Source organism: Piliocolobus tephrosceles, chromosome 10 (genome assembly GCF_002776525.5).
Source record: "Piliocolobus tephrosceles isolate RC106 chromosome 10, ASM277652v3, whole genome shotgun sequence".
NCBI lineage: Eukaryota > Metazoa > Chordata > Mammalia > Primates > Cercopithecidae > Piliocolobus > Piliocolobus tephrosceles.
Window position 1 is genome coordinate 42,852,760 of NC_045443.1, and position 20,477 is coordinate 42,873,236.

At 33.7% G+C, this 20,477-nt stretch overlaps 1 protein-coding gene across 2 annotated transcripts in view; it reads left to right on the top strand.

Annotated features, from left to right (window-relative positions):
* The window catches only part of ARID2 (AT-rich interaction domain 2), a 186,272-nt gene that overhangs the window by 92,829 nt on the left and 72,966 nt on the right, over positions 1–20,477 (top strand). For both annotated transcript variants that reach the window (XR_002735471.3, XM_023231168.3), the window contains exons 5-6: positions 1,573–1,791; positions 5,622–5,689. Coding sequence is in view for 1 of the 2 variants with exons in the window: in XM_023231168.3 (XP_023086936.1) it covers positions 1,573–1,791; positions 5,622–5,689 (287 nt within the window). In the remaining variant the exon portion in view is untranslated. The remainder of the gene's footprint in view (positions 1–1,572; positions 1,792–5,621; positions 5,690–20,477) is intronic.

Below are 20,477 nucleotides of genomic sequence, written 5' to 3' on the forward strand. Positions count from 1 at the left end.
AAACTACCCCAGTTAGGATTCAGTTATTTCTAAAAATACAACTTTTTTATATATGTGAATTATGATTATATAGTATCTTAGTTTCTGTAAGCCCATTTTATCCCATCTTCAAAGTTTTTAAAATGTTTTAAATTAATTCTCCTGTGGAAAATCTTAGTTGCTTTGGTTTAGGCAAAGATTTCTTAGGACACAAAAGCATGAACCATAAAAGTAAATATTTATAACTCAGACTTCATCAAAATTAAAATTTCTGTTTAAAGACACTTAAGAAAATGAAAAGATAAGCCACTAAGGGAGAAAATGTGTGCAAAGCAAATATGAAACAAAGGACTCATTTAGAATATTTAGAACTGACAATATTAAGTGCTGGCCAAGACGGAGAGCAATAGGAACTCCGTATATTGCTGATGGAAGTGCAAGATGTTACAGCCACTTTGGAAAACAGTTTCACAGTTTCTTACAGAGTTAAGGATACATTTATGTGTGACCCAGTAATCCCACTTCTAGGTATTTATGCAAGAGAAATGAAAAAAATATGTCCCCACAAAATCCTGTCTATGTTTATAGGGAGATTTATTAGTACTCACCAATAATTGGAAACAATCTAAATGTCCCTCAACTAAGGAATGGATAAACAAACTGCGTTTAAAAAGGTATGGACTACTAATGCACACATCAACGTGGATATGAATCTCAAGAGCACTTTGCTAAATAAAAGAAACCAGACAACAAAAGACTATATTGTGTGATTCCACTTATTTGGCAATTTGAAATAAAATGATAGGAAAGGAAATTTGTAGTACCTACTGGTAGGGGATGGAATTGAGCATGAGAAACTTTTTGTAGTGATAGAAATACTCTATGTCTTGACTGTGATGATTTAAACTATACATCTGTCAAAACTTAGAATTGTAGAACTAAAATTAGCATGGGTTTTACTATGTTAATGATATTGCAGTAATTTGGAACAAGTCTTTTGAAATGCAATAGTAAAAAGTGTAGGTTAGTCTGGGCACAGGGCTCATGCATGTAATGCAGCACTTTGGGAGACCACAGCAGGAGGATTGCATAAACTCAGTAGACTGAGACCAGCCTGGGCAACATAGGGAGACCTGTCTCTACTAAAAATAAAATTAGTTGGGCATAGTGGAGCCTTCCTGTAGTCCTAGCTACTCAGGAGGCTGAGGTGGGAGGCTCACTTGAGCCTGGGAGATTGAGGCTGCAGTGAGCTGTGATCGCGACATTGCACTCCATCCTGGGCAACAGAGCCAGACATGTCTCAGAAAGTAAAAAAAGTGAAGACAGGTCAATTAAAATACTGATTCAAAAATATTTTGGCAATGATGGCCAAATGGTATGTATGTTTTGGTATTTTAATACCTTTTCAATAATGTAATTTTAATAATTAGTAAACCTAAGAAGTTTTAAAAGTTGAACCTTTTGAACCTCTAATCAGTTTATGTTATATATATATATATATAAAATAAAGCTGTGTTCTGTATTAAAGGGATATTCACCATAGAGGTAACTGATCTTTGATATACTTAAGGTATTTTTTTTTTTCTGTGTTAGATTATCTGCGTCAAAGTTATGGGCTGTCTATGGACTTTAATTCGCCAAATGATTATAATAAATTGGTGCTTTCACTGTTATCTGGACTCCCAAATGAGGTGGACTTTGCTATTAATGTATGCACTCTCCTATCAAATGAAAGCAAGCACGTCATGCAACTTGAAAAAGATCCTAAAATCATCACTTTACTACTTGCTAATGCCGGGGTGTTTGATGACAGTAAGTTTTAAGCTGAATGTATTATATAATTATTCTGTAAAAGTTTTTTTTTTGTTTGTTAGCATAATAGCATTCTTTATTCTGTCTTTTTATATTAAATGCATTATTTAAGATAATGAATGTTTGGGGGATTTTTAACCTTAAATATTTGAATAGTAATTTTGTCTCAGTGTTTTTGAAGTAAAAGTCCTGGTTTTTAAGTTGGAGTAATATATAGGTTTCCTGAGTTGAGATGATTACTTGCTACAAGATTTTGACAAAGAAAACTAGGATCTGGAAGAAATTGTTTTCTGAAGTCTATTTCTGCTAATGTGTGGCTATAATTTTTAACTAAAATATTTTAGGTCAATGCATTTGAAAATTTGCCTTCTAAATCATCAAAGTAAGGTTTATCAAAGGCTTCATATCAGTTTTACTTGTAGGGTTTGCTAGTTGTGGGTTTTGATAAATCAAATTATTCATCTCTTCTGAAATTATCTCTTATAAAGGCTAGATTACCACACGGATCAAATTACTCAGTTTTCTCTTGCAGTTTAATACAGATTTAGAAATAATATTTTGAAATCTTTCTCTGCTGCTCAGTTTTTCTTTTGTAAAATACCTGTGTTAGCTGAAGTTATTGGTATAAAATTATTTCTTGATTTCAGACTCTCCCCAATTCCAATCCCATTTTTTGCCAGAAGTATATCCTATTCAAGTGTAAGGTACTGACATACAATGAAAGTATTTTATCTTTTAGGGAATTATATATATAGCACAGTAGCAGAGTCTTTGAGAAAACTTGTTGTAACATTTTATGACTTTTTTGTTTTTATCTTTAAATAGCGAGACAGCAAAAGAGTTTATTTTTCTTCAGTTTGGTTTGGGTCAAGTAGTGTTTTATTTGGGATTATCTAGGTAGGATTCTTTGAAATTTGGCACATATTTTATATTGAAAATGATTTTAAAATTAAATAAAAGTGAAAATTAGTTTCTTAACTTGTCCAAAACTATTCTTGGTTACATGGGTGGGGATGGGGGAAGAAAGGGTTACTTCTCAGTTTTTGTCATAATTTTGAAGATATAAATTTGATGGCTTTTCACATCACTTTTATACTCTTTGATTTCCATTATTTTATTTTGAGCTTCCAAATACAACTTTCAACATTTAATGTAGAATGGAGTTGAAAATTGTTTCACATTTTTTAGAAACCTTAAAATGAAGCCTTTGAAAAGAATTTATATTCTCAAATCAGAATAATTTCAAGTCTTAACATTTAATCATTGAATAGAATTACATGTAAATAATTTAAGTTGGGTACATGATAGAAGTATTCTTATCAGTTTGGGTGCACTAAGACAAGACCTTCTTTCGACCTAATTTATCTTCATGCATTCTTCAGGCATTTTGTTTAAAAGACTAAATTATTATGTAGTATAATAATGCTAAACAGCATTAATTTAGCAAGTGCAATTTGGGTATAGTTTCTGTCATTCAAAGTCACAGAAAGTTTAGTTCCAGAGTACATACGGACTTTATGAAAACCTTGTATTTCAAACAATGGTTTTACATGATAAAAATAATTCTCTTTGGAGTTTGAAGGTTATAGATATATTTTATTTGGTTAGACTTTGAGAGGCTTCAATTTGATTTTTAGGGCATGAAATTTTATTTGAGAGAGAAATGTAGATGCCACTTCTTTTAGAAAGTAGAATATTTATGTATTTTGTGTGTTTGAAGAAGTATAATAAAAATTCTATGTGATAAGAAATTTCATTTTTCAATTTTATGTTTCTACCCTGTATTCTTTTCCCAGGGATGTTATTTGCTTGGTGGGTTTTTTTGGGTTTTTTTTGTTTGTTTGTTTTTTGGAGTTTTTTTTTAGAGACAGAATCTTGCTCTGTCCCCCAGGCTGGAATGCAGTGGTGCAGTCTTGGCTCACTGCAACCTCTGCCTCCAAGGTTCAAGAGATTTCGTGCCTTAGCCTCCCAAGTAGCTAGGACTACAGCCAAGCACCACCACACCTGCCTAATTTTTATATTTTTAGTAGAGACAGGGCCTCATGTTGGCCAGGTGTCTCAAACTCCTGGCCTCAAGTGATCTGCCTGCCTCGGCCTCCCAGAGTGCTGGGATTACAGGTGTGAGCCACCATGCCTGGCCCCCAGGGAAGTTTTTTATAAGGTTTTTTTTCAGGACAAAGAAAACCTTGTCAGCCTTTGGTGGTGTGTGGGCTTCATTTTGCTGGTTAAGCTGCTACTTATATATAAATTTGATATTTTATGAAATGCTTTTTGAGGTCACTGTAGTTAATTTGTTTATTCAAAACATTTGTATCTGTTCTTTATATTACTTCCTCATGACCCTAATTTCAGTAGTAAAATCATTAGTGAATATAATTTATGTTCAAAATGTTATTTCTCACCCTTTTAAATATTTTTAAAGATGAAAATTCTTATTCTAGCCAGAGTACTTCACAAACTTTATTTTACTCAATTTTAACTAAATATTAGGTTCATACTTAAAGGGTAATAAGACTGCCCAAGAGTTCATAAATCTCTTATGAGAGAGAACATGCCAACTTGTTGTGCTTCTCATAACACATCCAATAAGGAAGTTTAAGGTTTTGTTTTTTTAAAGATTAATATTCATAACAACTAGTTTTTCTGTTAACAGTTGTCATTATATAATTTTCTTTTTGTTTTCTAAAAGCAGTAGCTTTCATCACGGAATTAATGTGATAGTTGATACAGGATTTACTTAATTTTTAAGGGCAAAAACATATTGTATCACAGCTTAGACATTTGAATCATACTGCTTTATAGTCTGATCCCATATTGACAATTTGAGCTAGCAGCATAAAGGAGAAAAAAATAGTACAGGATATACCTATCTATATGCCTTAAGTTTTTTGGTGGGGAAGTAAGGGCCACGTGTGGATGAAAGACAGAGTATTATTAAGAAGAAGCTTATGAAAACGATGGTTTGACTTTTCAAAAGTCATAAAGTCATTGATAAAGCAACTTTATCGAGAAGCACAAACTTGATGTAGGCCTGAGAATTTTCCTTAAAGGAGATTTATGGGAATTGTGGGAATTATTTACATGGAGTGCCTTGCTCTCTATGTTTTTTGAATTGTGAATTATGCAAGTATTTCTGAAATTAATATGAAAATTTTCAATGATAGCCTGGAAATCTAATAGCAATAACCTCAATTTGATTTTTTAATATTTTTCTTCTGTATAAATGAAAGCCAATGTGGAGTAACTCTTAAGTACTCTTCACCTCTTTATTGTCTGTGTGATTATTATGAAAAAGAGTCCATATTATTTGTAGGAACACAAATTTTCTTTAAATCTGAAAACAGTGTATTTCAAAAGAAATTATCGTGACTATCATTTACTATAAAATAAGTTTTAGTGCACAAGATATATTAAGATGTAGTTTTATTGTGTTTCCAAGCCTACTTATTATTAAATAATTAAATGAAAGAATTGGCCAGGTGCGGTGGCTCACGCCTGTAATCCCAGCACTTTGGGAGGCCGAGATGGGCAGATCACGAGGTCAGGAGATTGAGACTATCCTGGCTAACACGGTGAAACCCCGTCTCTACTAAAAATACAAAACATTAGCCGGGCATTGTGGCATGCACCTGTAGTCCCAGCTACTCGGGAGGCTGAGGCGGGAGAATGCCGTGAACCCGGGAGGCGGGGTGAGTGCAGTGAACCGAGATCGCACCACTGCACTCTAGCCTGGGCGACAGAGCGCTACTCCGTCTCAAAAAAAAAAAAAAAAAAAAAAAGAATTCGTTGCGTTTTATTGAATGTACTATTATTTATTTATTTGTTTTTAGCTTTAGGATCCTTTTCCACTGTATTTGGAGAAGAATGGAAAGAGAAGACTGATAGAGACTTTGTTAAGGTAAATCATTTTAATTAAAATGTCGAATCATTGAGTTGCATGTAGCTAAGCCAACAATATAGGTCAGTGGTTGCTTATTTAATAAACATGATACTACCTATACTTTTATCTTTACCTAATACATATGCCATATGCAACGATTTTAAAGTTGTGATTGAGTCGAGTGAAAAATCTTTTAGAATACCCATGAACAGACATAAAATTTTCATTGATTTCCGTGAATAGTAGCTTACAGCAATAGCAATAAACAATTGAATGACCCTCTTCTCAACTGGGATTCTGAGAATGGGTTTCAGGAAGTTTTCATTTTTATGTGTGTTCTGAAACTATGCAATTCAGAAAGGAATGAAGGGCCAGACCTGCCATCAAATCCTCAAAAAGAATAGGTCTGAAAGATTAGTAAGTAAGTAAATAATAGTAAGTAAGTAAGTAACTAAGTAAGTATATAAGTAAGTATAGTAAATAATAGTACATTTTCTAGAGGAAATTTTCTTGGCGTATATTTCTGAAACAAAATGTAGTTGTGAATTTCAAGTGAGAAACTACAAAAAGACTTGAGTAAACTGTTTTCTCACTTACACTTGTCTAACTTTGCTGGCTGTCAAGGAAATATAGGATGCTGCTTTTATTTACTGTCTGAGGGTACATTTTATAGTATTACTATTAATAGAACATACACATTAAACATTATTGTTTAAACACCTTTTCTTTAAAACTCACGAGATGCATTCAAGTATGCTTACTCTTCATTCTTGCTGCGACTTCAGCTAAAATTTCTACATCTATTCACTTTGTTTCTTAAAAGTAGCTCTCTTGGGCTGGGTGTGGTGTCTCACACCTGTAATCCCAGCACTTTAGGAGGCTGAGGTGGGAAAATTGCTTGAAGCCAGGAGTTCAAGACAAGTCTGAGCAACAAAGCTAGACCCTATCCCTAAAATATATATATATTTACTTCGTTATACAAAAATATTAAATAATTAGCTGGGTGTGGTTGTGTGCGCCTGTAGTCCCAGCTACTAGGGAAGTTGAGGTGGGAGGATTGCTTGCTTGAGCCTGGGAATTTGAGGCTGCAGTGAGCTATAATTGTGCCACTGCACTCTAGTCTGGGTGACAGAGCGAGATCCTGTCTCTAAAATCAACTGATAAATCAATAAAAATAAATAAAAAATAAAATGATACCATGGTGTTTTAGGGAGCTACTTTATTTTTTAATTTCATTTATTTACTGGTGTTTGATTAATCACTTAAATATTAAAAATCAGTTGTAAAAATTTTGATATTGTCCAGACAAAATAGACTAAGTCACAGAACAAAAAAGAGACAAAAAAGATAATTACATAATGAAAAAAGGGATCAATGCAGCAAAAGGATGTATGTAACAATCATATATACACTCAACAGTAGAGGCCCCAGATATATAAAGCAAATATTAATAGAGCTAAAAAGAGACAGACCCCAGTGCAATTATAGTTGGGGACTTTACCCACTTTCAGCATTGGACAGATCATCTAGATAGAAAATCAGGAAAGAAACATCAGACTTAATCTGCACTGTAGACCAAATGGACTTAACAGACATTTATAGACTATTTTATCCAACAACTGCAGAATGTACATTCTTGTCATCAATACATGGAACAGTCTCTGGGATAGATCATATAGTATGCCACAACACAATCTCAACAAATGTTTAAAAATTGAAATGTATCAAGTGTCTTTTTGTATCACAATGGAGTAAAAGTAGAAATCAATAATAAGAGGAACTTTGGAAAATGTACAGATATTAATACAAGAAAATTAACGTGCTCCTGAATGACCATTGGAGGTCAAGGAAGAAGTTAAGAAGGAAATTTAAAATGGAAACACGGCCAGGCGCGGTGGCGCAAGCCTGTAATCCCAGGACTTTGGGAGGCCGAGACGGGCGGATCACAAGGTCAGGAGATCGAGACCATCCTGGCTAACCTGGTGAAACACCGTCTCTACTAAAAAATACAAAAAAAAAAACTAGCCGGGCGAGGTGGCTGGCGCCTGTAGTCCCAGCTACTTGGGAGGCTAAGGCAGGAGAATGGCGTAAAACCCGGGAGGCGGAGCTTGCAGTGAGCTGAGATCGGCCACTGCACTCCAGCCTGAGCGACAGAGCGAGACTCCGTCTTAAAAAAAAATAAAAATAAAAATAAAAATAAACAAAATAAAATAAAATAAACACAACATGCCAAAACCTATTGGATACAGCAAAAGCCGTCCTAAGAGGGAAGCTTATAGCATTAAATACCTACATCAAAAAAGTTGTAAGATTTCAAATAAACAACCTAATGATACACTTTAAGGAACTAGAAAAGCAAACCAAACCAAACCCAAAATTAATAGAGGAAAGAAATTATAAAGATCAGACCAGAACTAATTTAAATGGAGACTAAAAAGACGAAGGATCAACAAAACAAAAAGTTGTTTTTTGGTAAGATAAACAAAATTGAGAAACCGCTAGCTAGAGTAGCCAAGAAAAAAGAGAGGAGACTCAAATAAAGTCAGAAACATAAAAGGAGACATTGCAGCTGATACCCCAGAAATACAAAGGATCATTAGAGACTATGTTGAAATATTATGCTAATGAATTGGAAAACCTAGAAAAAAATGGATAAATACATGGACACATATGACTCATCAAGATTGAACCAGGAAGAGATAGAAAGCCTCAACAGACCAATAAAGAGTAACAAGATTCAATCAGTAATAAAAAGTTTCTCAAGGAAGAAAAACCCAGGACCGGATGGCTTATGGCTGAATTCTTCCAAACTTACAAAAAAGAACCAACACCAGTTCTTCTCAAACTATTCCAGAAAGTTGAAGAGGAGAGAAGTCTCCTTAACTCATTCTTTGAGGCCAATACTACTCTGATACCAAAACCAGGCAAGGACACAACAGAAAAAGAAAACTGCAGGTCACTATCTGTGATGAACATAGATGCAAAAGTCCTCAACAAAATGCTAGCAAACCAAATCCAACAACATATCAAAAAGACAGTGCACCATCATGAAGCTGAATTTATCCCAGGGATGTAAGGATGGTTCAACATATGCAAATTAATAAATGTGATACATCACAACAGAATGAAGCACAAAAATATGATCATCTCAATTGTAGATTTGTCATACGTGGCTTTTATTGTTTTGAGGTATATTTCTTCTATGCCTAATTTCTTGAAAGTTTTATCAAGAAGAAATGTTAAATTTTATCAACTGCTTTTTTAAAAATCTTTTGAGATAATCATTATATCAAATGGGGGAAAAACTGAAAGCTTTTCCTTGATAAACTGAAATAAGATGAGGACACTCACTCTCACCTCTCTCATTCAACATTGTACTGGAAGCCCTAACCAAAGCAATCAAGCAAGAGAAAGGAATAAAACTTCAGTAGAAGTTGCAGGATACATTTCTTAAAAAAAAGACATACAAATCGCTAAAATATATATATGAAAAATTGCTCAACATTACTAATCAGGAAAATTTAAATGAGAACCACAATGAGATATCATCTCACCCCAGTTAGAATGGCTGTTGTCAGAAAGACAGCAAAATAACAAATGCTGGTAATAATGTGGATAAAATGGAAGTCATACACTATTGATGGGAAAGTAAATAGTACAGCCATTATGGAAAAACAGTATCCCACTACTGGATATTTATCCAAAGGAGAGGAAATAGTATATCAAAGGGATACTTGTGTCCTCAATGTTCATTGCAGCATTATTCACAATAGACAAGATATGAAATTGACCGAAGTATCCAGTAACAGGTGAATGAATAAAGTTTTATATATATATACATAGTTTTACATATATAATATTTCATATATATACAATGAAATACTATTCAGCCCTAAAAAGAATGAAAATGTGCTATTTGTAGCAACATGGATGGAACTGGAGGTCATTACGTTAAATGAAATAACCCAGGCATAGAATGAGAAATACTTCATGTTCTCACTCATATGTGGGAGTCAAACTTGTTGATATTTTGGAGGTAGAGTAGATTGGTGGTTACCAGAGGCTAGGAAGGGTGAGAGGGTGGTGCACAACGAGAGGTTGGTTAATGGGTACAAATACCTAGTTAGATAGAAAGAATAAATAATAAATTCTAGTGTTTTATAGGACAGTAGCATGACTATAGTTATCAACAGTTTATATTTCAAAATAGTAAGAAGATTTGAAATGCTCCCAACACAAAGAAATGATAAATATATGAGGTGATGTGTATCCCAAATACAGTTATTTGATTATTACACATTGTATGCATGTATTAAAGTATCACAGGTACCCGTAAGTACATACAGTTGTTTTGTGTCCATAAAATTTGTTATTGAGCTATCTTGCAAATTTGTATTAAAAGAGAGTTGTTTTAGGAAATAGTAACTATTAAGTAGATTTTTCTAGTGGCATTTTACCTTTTCTTTATTGCTAGTCTTTAGGTTTAACTAACAAAAACTGCTAATGATAAGCTTCAACTAATCAAAAACTTTATTCTTTAGCTGTCTATTTTAAGTATTATAAATTGTCTTTAATGCATCAAGACTTATTTGACAATTTTGGAGGCCAAGTTAGGAGGATTGGTTGAGCCCAAGAGTTCAAGACTAGCCTGGATAACAGAATGAGACCCCGTTTCTACAAAGAAAAAAATAATTAGTTGGGCATGGTGGTGCATGTTTGTAGTTCCAGCTACTTGGGAGGCTGAGGCAGGAGGATCACTTGAGCTCTGGAGTTAGAGGCTGTAGTGAGCTATGATTGTACCACTGCATTCCACCATGAGTAACAGAGTGAGACCCTGTCTTTAAGAGAGAAAAAAAAAAAGACTTTCTGGAAACTTTCATGTAGATAAGTATGATTTATTGCACTGTTTGTAGATTTAAATGTTTAAATAGTTAGAAAATCCTTACAGGCTTGGTTTCTAACTAATATTCCCACTAGGGCATTTTTCTTTTATAATGGAACTTTTTCTTTACTTAGGAAGAAATAAAATTAAAGAGTTATAGTTAGGCATGTAGCATCAATGGCTTATATAAAAATGATTTTATATTGAGTATTGTCATGTAGATTTGTTTTTCTATCATAAACATATTTTTACTTGAATTAAAAGTTAATGTAGACTGTATATTAAACACTTTGCATAGTTGTCTTTATCATTTTTCTGTTTACACAGTTTTTTTACAAAACAGTTCCACTGTAAAGTATTTCAACAAATAAGAACCTATAATGTCTCTTCAGAGATGTATACATGAATTTTATTTTAATGAGCTGGTAATATTTGAATTAATAGTTAAATAGTGGGAGAAAAGAGAGAGAAAAAAATGTTTTCCTGGTTTTGCAGAAGTTAATCTTTATTTTATTTTAATTGAGACAATCTTACTCTTATCACCCAGGCTAGAGTCCAGTGGTGCCATTGTAGTTCATTGCAATGTCCTCGGCCCCAGGAATCCTCCTGCCTCAGGATCCCAAGTAGCTAGGATTACAGACTCCTGCCACCATGCTTGGCTAACTTATTTTTTATTTTTTTGTAGAGATAGGGTCTTGATATGTTCCTCAAGGTAGTCTCAAACTCCTGTTCTCAAGCAGTTGTCCTGCCTTGGCCTGTCAAGAGTGCTGGGATTATAAGCATGAGCCACTCTGTCTGCCTCCTTATGGAAGTAATTGACGCATGCTATGGAAAAGCTAGAATTTGTAGCAAAGGGCAAATATTAAAACCATTATTAATCACACCCATTCAGAAATAAACACCATTAATATCCTATATACATCTATCAAGTCTTTTCTATGCATATTATTTAAAGCAAAAGTTTTATTCAGAATTTAATTTGTAACCCATTCTTTTCACTTATTACAATGTTAGATTTTCTTTTCATCCTTAATATTTAGTATTTTAATGGCCACTTCATTCATATTACACATTTCATAATTCATGTAAATAATCCATATTTTCAGAAATTTAGATTGTTTCCATTTCTTCTTCTTATCAGCCTACCTGGGCTGTACATACTCACATCCAGGCCCACAAGTATAAAATAATTTTTTTCTTAGGTTAACTCCAAGACAAATTTGCAAGTCAAAGAATATACTAAATCCTTTATAAGAAGTATATCATCTTAAATGAATTTTATGGTAAAGTTACACTTTTCATATTGTTATCCAGAATGAAGTTTGTAACCTAAAATAGCTAGGCCTGTTGCTACATAAAATATTGTATAATTAGCTAAAATGTTTATGACATTTATCTGATAATATCTGATAAGAATTATTGGATTAATAGCTTAAGTCACCTTATTTCAGAGAAAAAATACTTGAACTAACTTATTTGGTAAAATATTTTGTACATTAATTCATTTGTTTAAAAAATATTCACTGAGTATTTTCTGTGTGCCAATACTTTTCCAGACACTGGGAAATCAAAGTCCCCCCTCTCAGCAAATTTCCATTCTATTATAGGAAAACAGACAATAAAAGTAAACAGTGTTATTTGAGGCTTTTGCAGATATTGTGAAGAAAATAAAGCAGGACAATGTGATACAGAGTTAGAAGACGTGTGAGTGTATGGTAACATTAGATAAGATGACCAGAAAGGCTTCCCTCAGGAGGTAATATCTGATGATTTTTAGTAGGTTTGAATGATAATAGGTGACCATCACTGCAGAGGAAGAGTCTTTCTGACAGAGGGAATAGCAAATGCAAATGTTCTGAGGTAAGAACAAATTTAGTTTGAGGTATAGAAAGTATGTTTATGTGCAGGACCATGGTAAACAAAAGGAAAAGTAGTAGCAGACAAATGTGCCTGTTTCAGGTGTGAATATGCAGTTAACAGAAAATTTTAATGACAGAAGATATGTTGATCATATTATTATATGTATTAAAACTAAGCTTCATGATGCATTGACTTTTTAATATATTATCTTTTTTGGACTCCTATAAGTACTTTTTAAATTATAACACATACTTAATGTATATGTATAACACATACATAAGTATACACTTCAAGATGTGTTTATAAAGTGAATACAGCCATGTAATCATTACCCAGATGAAGAATTAGAACATTATCAGCTCCTCTGAAGTACGCCTGTTCATTCCCCCTTTCAGTCACTTCTTCATTCACTCCCTTATCTGTTAATGTTTCTTCCTTATTCTACTTCTCTTTTTTCCTTTATTCAACATCATGTTTGTGAAAGTTTCATGCATATCATTGCAAGTATTTGTACTTCATTCATTTCTATTGTTGTATAATGTTACATTGCATGAATATGCAGCAGTTTGTCTTTTCTACTGTAAAAAGCAATAAGGATTTAGTTATTTCCAGGTTGGACACAAATAATTTTGCTATGAAGGGTTTTATATATATATTTTGGTAAATATGTGCCTGCATTTTTGTTGGGTAGTTAACCTAGGAGTGTTAATTGCTAGGTTATAGGGCATGCATATCTGTATTCAGCTTTGGTAGATACTACCAAACATGTTTTTGAAGTAGTTGTACAGTTTTACCTTCTCAACAGTAGTATGTCAGTTCCAGTTCCTCATTGTTGACAGTATTTGGTTTTGTCAGTCTCTTTCATTTTAACTGTTACAATGGGTATATATTGTTACTGTAGCTTGGTTTTAATTTCTATTTTTTCTTGATTGATGAGAACTGGAATACCTTTGGCAATTTTGATAGCTTCTTTTAGGCAGTGCCTATATTTTGTCCATTTTAAAATAATTATCTTTTTGATTTGTAAAAGTTTTTTTCTGTATTTTGGATAAAAGTTCTTTTTAAGATGTTGGAAATATTTTCTAGCTTGCCTTTTCATTCTTGAATGGTATCTTTTGATGAACGTACATACTTAATTTTAATGTAGTTTAACATCAATTTTTTTTAATGAAGTTAGCCATTTTTTAGTTCTAGTTACAAATTTTTGCCAACCATGAGGTCAAAAAGAGTATTTTTTTTTTCTGTTTTTCTTTTCACACTTAGATCTATAATTTTGATGGTGTTTTTGTGTATGTGGTGTAAGCTGGGAGTAAAAATTTGTTTTTTTCCTCATATGGATACCCAGTTGAACCTACAGTATTTGTTTTAAAAACTGTGTTGCAGTATCACCATTGTCATAAATCCACCAATCATATGTGTATGGATCTTTTTCTAGATTCTTTTTCATTGGTTATTTGCCCCATTAGGGCTTGAAAGTACCAGATTTTTAGTCAAGAAATTCAAATTCTTCCTACTGAATTTCAGTAAAAATTTGTGTTTTCTAATTAGAGAAAATATTTATTTTCCTCTTTTTGTGTGTAGCTCATTGTTAAAAATGTTATTTTTGTTTTTATACCTTTATGCAATTTAAAACCCCAGAAAGCAGATCTTTTAATCTTATTTTTCTGTCCTCATTCTTTCTTGCATATTTCATCTCCCTTCTGAGTATGTGCTTTTTTCACAGTATAGCACATCCTTAGCTAGATCTTTCAATGAAGATATTTTATTGATAAAATTCTGTTTTATAATTGTCTTTATTTTTGTCCATCTTCCACTTATAGAATTGTAGATTATATTTTTCTTGTATTATTATCATTCTATTGTTTTCTGCCTTTTTTGCTAGGTTATCCTTCTTTTTTTTTTTTTTTGGTCAATTTCTGACCTTCTGTTAATTCTGAGCAGCATTTTGGGTAATTTCCTTGGGCTTGTTCCTTAATCATTTTCAGCTGTGTCTAATATGCTACTTGACTATTTGTTAAATTTCTATTTTAGTGATCATGTTTTAATTTCTAGAAATTCTCTCTGTCCTATTTTAGATTTTCCCCTTTGATCTTCTTTTTTATTTTTTAATAATTTTGAAGATTTTTAAAATCTTTTAATAAATTAATTTGAATTATGTAAATTAAATATAATATAGAAACAATATATAATACACAAATTAAAAATTAAATACACTTGATTATTCTGATATCTAAAGCTGTTGTGACTAATTTTACTTATTCCATGGTGGAATATTCCCTTCTGTTTTATAATGTTGGTTACGAATTTCAGCAGACCTGTTTTTGTAGGGTTTTTATAAAGATTGGATTGAAAGTTTTTTCTTCCACTACTCTATTACAATTGCCAGTTATCTACAGAGAAATACTGGTTTAGAATGACTATATTAATTTATTCATTGATTTTCCGGCGACTCGAGTAGTTACTAAAACCAACTCAATGGAGATTGGGGAGTAGGCCAGTGGTACAAAATTTGGGGCGTTATTTTTAACCCAAAACTGCGGTAGAGACAGTCAAGCCCTTTTGCCTCCTTTTCTTTGAAGGTATTAGCTCTTCAAAGTTTTCACCATGATACAGAGCTGCATTCCTGATTCCCCACTTCATAAAGTGACCCAAGGTCCTATATTCTGTCCTCACTACACTGCATTAAGAGCCAGACCATTTGGTTATAGAATTATATAGTTTTTCTTAACTCCAGAAAATTGGTGATGAAAGTGTAAATTGCACAAAGTGTTTAAATAAATATGCAGTCACAATGGGGAGTGGAGGTTATCAGTATAATCATTAATCACATGAAATCAAGAAAACATAAATGGCTGGGCACAGTGGCTCACGCCTATAATCCTAACACTTTGACTTGGGAGGCCAAGGCGGGCGGATCACTTGAAGTCAGGAGTTTGAGACCAGCCTGGCCAACATGGCAAAAGCCCATCTCTACTAAAAATACAAAAAATTAGCTGGGTGTTGTGGCGGTCACCTGCGATCCCAGCTAATCAGGAGGCTGAGGCAGGAGAATCGCTTGAGCCCAGGAGGCAGAGGTTGCAGTGAGCCGAGATCATGCCACTGCACTCCAGCCTGGGTGACAGAACGAGACTCTGTGTCAAAAAAAAAAAAGACATTAGAAGAAGACACAAATACAATTGAGGAAGATTAGATGTTTCCTGCAGTTGTGTGTATGTGTTTTCATTAATTTCTGCTTTTCATATATCTTTCTATTGCTGCACTTTTTCTAACTTGTTGATTTCCTCTTTGATACATGGGTTATTTAAGTTTTTAATTTTTATGGATATGTGGCAGGTACATATATTTAGGGATATATGAGATATTTTGAAGCAGGTATACAATGTATAATAATCACATCAGGGTAAATATGGTATTCATCACCTCAAACATCATTTCTTTGTGCTATAAACATTCCACTTATACATATTTAGTTATTTTATTTTATTTTTTTTTGAGACGGAGTCTTGCTCTGTCACCCAGGCTGGAGTGCAGTGGCGCGATCTCGGCTCACTGCAAGCTCCGCCTCCCGGGTTCACGCCATTCTCCTGCCTCAGCCTCCTGAGTAGCTGGGACTACAGGTGCCCGCCACCTCGCCTGGCTAGTTTTTTGTATTTTTTAGTAGAGACGGAGTTTCACTATGTTAGCCAGGATGGTCTCGATCTCCTGACCTCATGATCCGCCTGTCTCGGCCTCCCAAGGTGCTGGGATTACAGGCTTGAGCCACCACACCCGGCCACATTTTTAGTTATTTGTAAATATCCTATAAATTATTGTAGTCACCCTGTTTTGCTATCAGATACTAAATCTTATTCATTCTGTCCAGCTATGTTTTTGTACCTATTAATCATTCCCACTTGGCCCCAGCCTCTGGTAACCATCATTCTACCCTCCATCTCCATGAGTTCAGTTGTTCTACAATTTCCTGAGGTGTGAGTGTTGAAATCATCAACTGTAATTATGAATGTTTATACATCCTTTCAGTTCTGTCAGTTTTTACCTTATGTGTTTTGAACTTCTCTTGTTAATTGCATACACATTTACAGTTGTATTTTCCTGATGAATTAACTTTTAGAAAACATTATGTATGAAACTTAGCAACAGCTTTCTTATTATGTTGTCATAATATATTTTTCCCATCTTTATAGTTTTTATCTGTGCTTTTATACATAGTGTTTCTTATAGACAACATACAGTTAGCGCTTGTTTTCCTCCTCCCCACAGTCTGCCTTTTCTGCAATGTCTGCCTTTAAGTCAGTGCATTAAGCCCATTTACACTTTAGGAAATTAATGATGTAGTTAAGTTTAGGCTCTCAACTTTTATTTATCTAAAAATTTTATTTTGCCTTCAAGTGTCAAGGATATTTGTGATGGTTTTAAAACTAGGTTTTAGGGTTTTGCCTGAGCACTTTAAAGATAGCATTGTTATTGACAAGAAATCAACTTTGTTCTTATTGCTCTTGTATAGGTATTGTAGTCTCTCACTGCTTTTAATATGTTCTCTTTATTACTGATATTTAATTTCGTTATGATATGCCTTGCAGTTTTCATTGCTTATTTTACTTGGGGTTAATTTAGTTTATTGGATCCAGGTTTGGTACCTTAAATAAAGTTTGGAGAGTTTTTCACAATCATTTCTTCAAATATTTTTCTTTCCCCTCTGGTTTTTTGTTTGTTTGTTTGTTTTAGAGACAGGGTCTTGCTTCGCTGCCTAGGCTGGAGTACAGTGGTACAATCATAGCTCATTGCAACCTTGAACACGTGGGCTCAAGCGATCCTCCTGCCTCAGCCTGCCAAGTAGCTGGGACTATAGGCATCCACCACCACACCCAGACCCCTCTTCTTTTCCTGGTACTACATTTACAATCTGGCTTCTGAATCCATGGATTCTGCATCCATAGATGTAACCAATCACAGATTGAAAATATTTGGGGGATAAAGCAATTTAAAAAAGTAAAAAGTAATAAAAATAAAAAGTTAAGAGACGACAGTATAACAACTATTTATGTCACATTACACTGTATTAGGTATACTGTATTTAAAGTATACAGGAGGATGTTTGTAGGTTGTATGCAAATGCAATACTGCTACACCATTTTATATGAGGAACTTGAGCATCTGGAAAATGTGATATCTTTGGAGAGTCCTGGAACCAGTCCCCACAGATACTGAGGGATGACTGAATATGTGTATTAGTTCATGGTGGTGTTCCACAGGTCACTAAAGCGCTTTTCATTATTTTTAGACCTTTTTTGTTTTCTGTGTACTTAATTGTGGATATTTTCTATTGTTATGCATTCATCTTTTCTAGTTAAGTAAATCTTGTGTATTTTCTTTATTTGCAGATACAGATGATTCCCAAGTTACAATAAACTTACAGTTTCTTGACTTTACTGTGGGTTTATTGGGGGTGTTAAATGCATTTTCAACTTATGATGTTTTAGACTTACTGTAGGTTTATTGGGACATAATCCCATCATAAGTCAAGGAGCATCTGTATTACATTTTCCAGCTCAAGAAATTTTATTTGATTGTCTTATCTGTTTATTTGTTAATTATGTTCATATTTTTTATATCATTGAACATACTTAATAGTTTTTAAATGTCATTGTTAGTTTTCTTGTTATCTTTGTTATTTCGGTATCTTATTTTTCTTGAAACTGATTTTTGTCTTGGTTATGGGTCATGTTTCCTCATTTCTTTGTAGGTGTGGTAATTTTTTATTAGATGTGAATATTGTGTGAGTGTGACATTGTTGAGTATCTGAACTTTGGCGTTTTTCCAGAATGTTGAACTTTGTTTTAGCAGGCTGTTAATTCATATATGGATTATCATAGTAGGGTTGTTTTAAAGCTGTGTTATGACATATGTAGATTAGCCTTTACTCTAGGGCTTGTTTATTCCTTCTACTTAGGTATGACATTTTGGGAATTTCTTCTGAATGAGCTAGGTGTATGTGAGTTTTCTCTATTCTAGAAATTGTTTAATTACAGCCTCTTACAATTGTTCTCTCCAGTTTTTTGCCTAGCATTGTGGAGTTTGAACATACATCTGTGTAACTTAGTACTTAGCAGTGAACTCAAAGTATATGTATGTAGACTCATGGGACTCTTTCTCTGCATAACTCTTCCCTTATTGAAAATTTGCTTTCATATTCTAGCTTCCTTAGCTTTGCTGTGCTCTGTTCAGTGTTTTCAGCTTAGCAATCACTCTGATATCTTGGGTTTCTCTTCCCTATGCTTTAGTCTAGAATTAATGTCCAAGTAAAAATATCAGTCAATCATTGGAATAACTGCATTTGTTTCTCTTGTTCAGTGATTACAATCTTGCATTACCTTTTTTCCAATCTCTGAAAACAATTTTTTCATACATGTTGGGTTTTGGTAGGATGACTATTCCAGTACCATACTCCATATGGCCTAAAGAAATAGTCACTTGAAAGTATTTTTCTAAATTTTAAATTTACATGTATTTTTTTTTTTTTTACCCCATGACTTTTTGAAAGTGTTTTAATTTGGCTTAACCACAGTTACCTTTATCATTTATTCTTCCTTAGATTGTAGATAATGAGCTTTTTTGTTTTTATTTGTCAGAAAATGTTTTTATGTCACCTTCATTCTTGAGGAACAGTTTCACTGTTTAAAAATTCTATGTTGGCAGGCTGGGTGTGGTGGCTCATGCCTGTAATTCCATATAATCCCAGCACTTTGGGAGGCCGAGATGGGCGAATCACATGAGGTCAGGACTTCACAACCAGCCTGACCAACATGGTGAAACCCCATCTCTCCTAAAAGTACAAAAATTAGTTGGGCATGGTGGCACACACCTGTAATCCCAGCTACTTGGGAGGCTGAGGCAGGATAATCGCTTGAACCTGGGAGGCAAAGGTTGCAGTGAGCTGAGCTCACACCAATGCACTCCAGCCTGGGTGACAGAGTGAGACTCTGTCTCAATGAAAAGAAAAAAAAAAATTATATGTTGGCAGATATTTTCTTCCATCATTTTGAAAATATCATATTGTGATTTTTCTCTTCGTTCTTCAGGAGTTTTATGATGATGTTTCCATACGTTTTTTTTTTTTTTTTTTAATCTTTTTTGGAGTTTGTAGTGCTTCTGAAATATGTAGGTTAACATCTTTCAGTTATTTTAGAATATTTTCTGCCCTTAAGTCTTCACATATTCTGTCTGCCCATTCTTTCTCTTCTTCAGGAACTCCAATTATTTGTATGTCAGAACTTTTCACTGTGTGCTTATGTCTCCTACACTTTTTTTCTCTTCATCCTTTTGTCTCTTTATACTTCAAACTTATTTACTTGCCCTCTCTTCTTGCTCATAAATTTACTCTTGGGTTGTATCTGATCGCTTCTTAAACATATCCACAGAATTCTTAAATTTAGTTATGTTTTTCAATTGTAGAATTTATTTTTAGTTCTTTCATACGGTTTTCATTCCTTTGCCAAAATTTTTAGTTTTTTATTTCTTTGAACTTATTATTCATTGTCATTTTAAGTTCTGTGTCTGATATCTTTCATATCTGAATTTTTGTGGACCTGTTTTCTTGGTGATTGAACATTGTCTTTTAAAAAAATGTGCCTACTTCTTTTTTATTGCTACCAAAGATTGTTTGTCATGGATTTTTTGTGCAATGGATTTCTTTGATGATGACATGAAGCCAGTAAGCCTTTTTCCAACTAATGGTTTTAAATGACTAAGAACTTTGATTCCAAAAAAAACCCAGTTGTTTTGAAATATACACATAATGTCACAAATACTGCTAATATTGCTATAGTTAATTTCTTAATATTCAGAGTTGAAGAAATTCTAAAGAAATGTCAAATTTCCAGGCTGGGCGTGATGGCTCATGCCTGTAATCCCAGCACTTTGGGAGGCTGAGGCAGGTGGATCACGAGGTCAGGAGTTCAAGACCAGCCTGGCAAACATGGTGAAACCCCGTCTCTACTAAAAAGACAAAAATTAGCCAGGTGTGGTGGTGAGCACCTGTAGTCCCAGCTACTCAGGAGGCTGAGG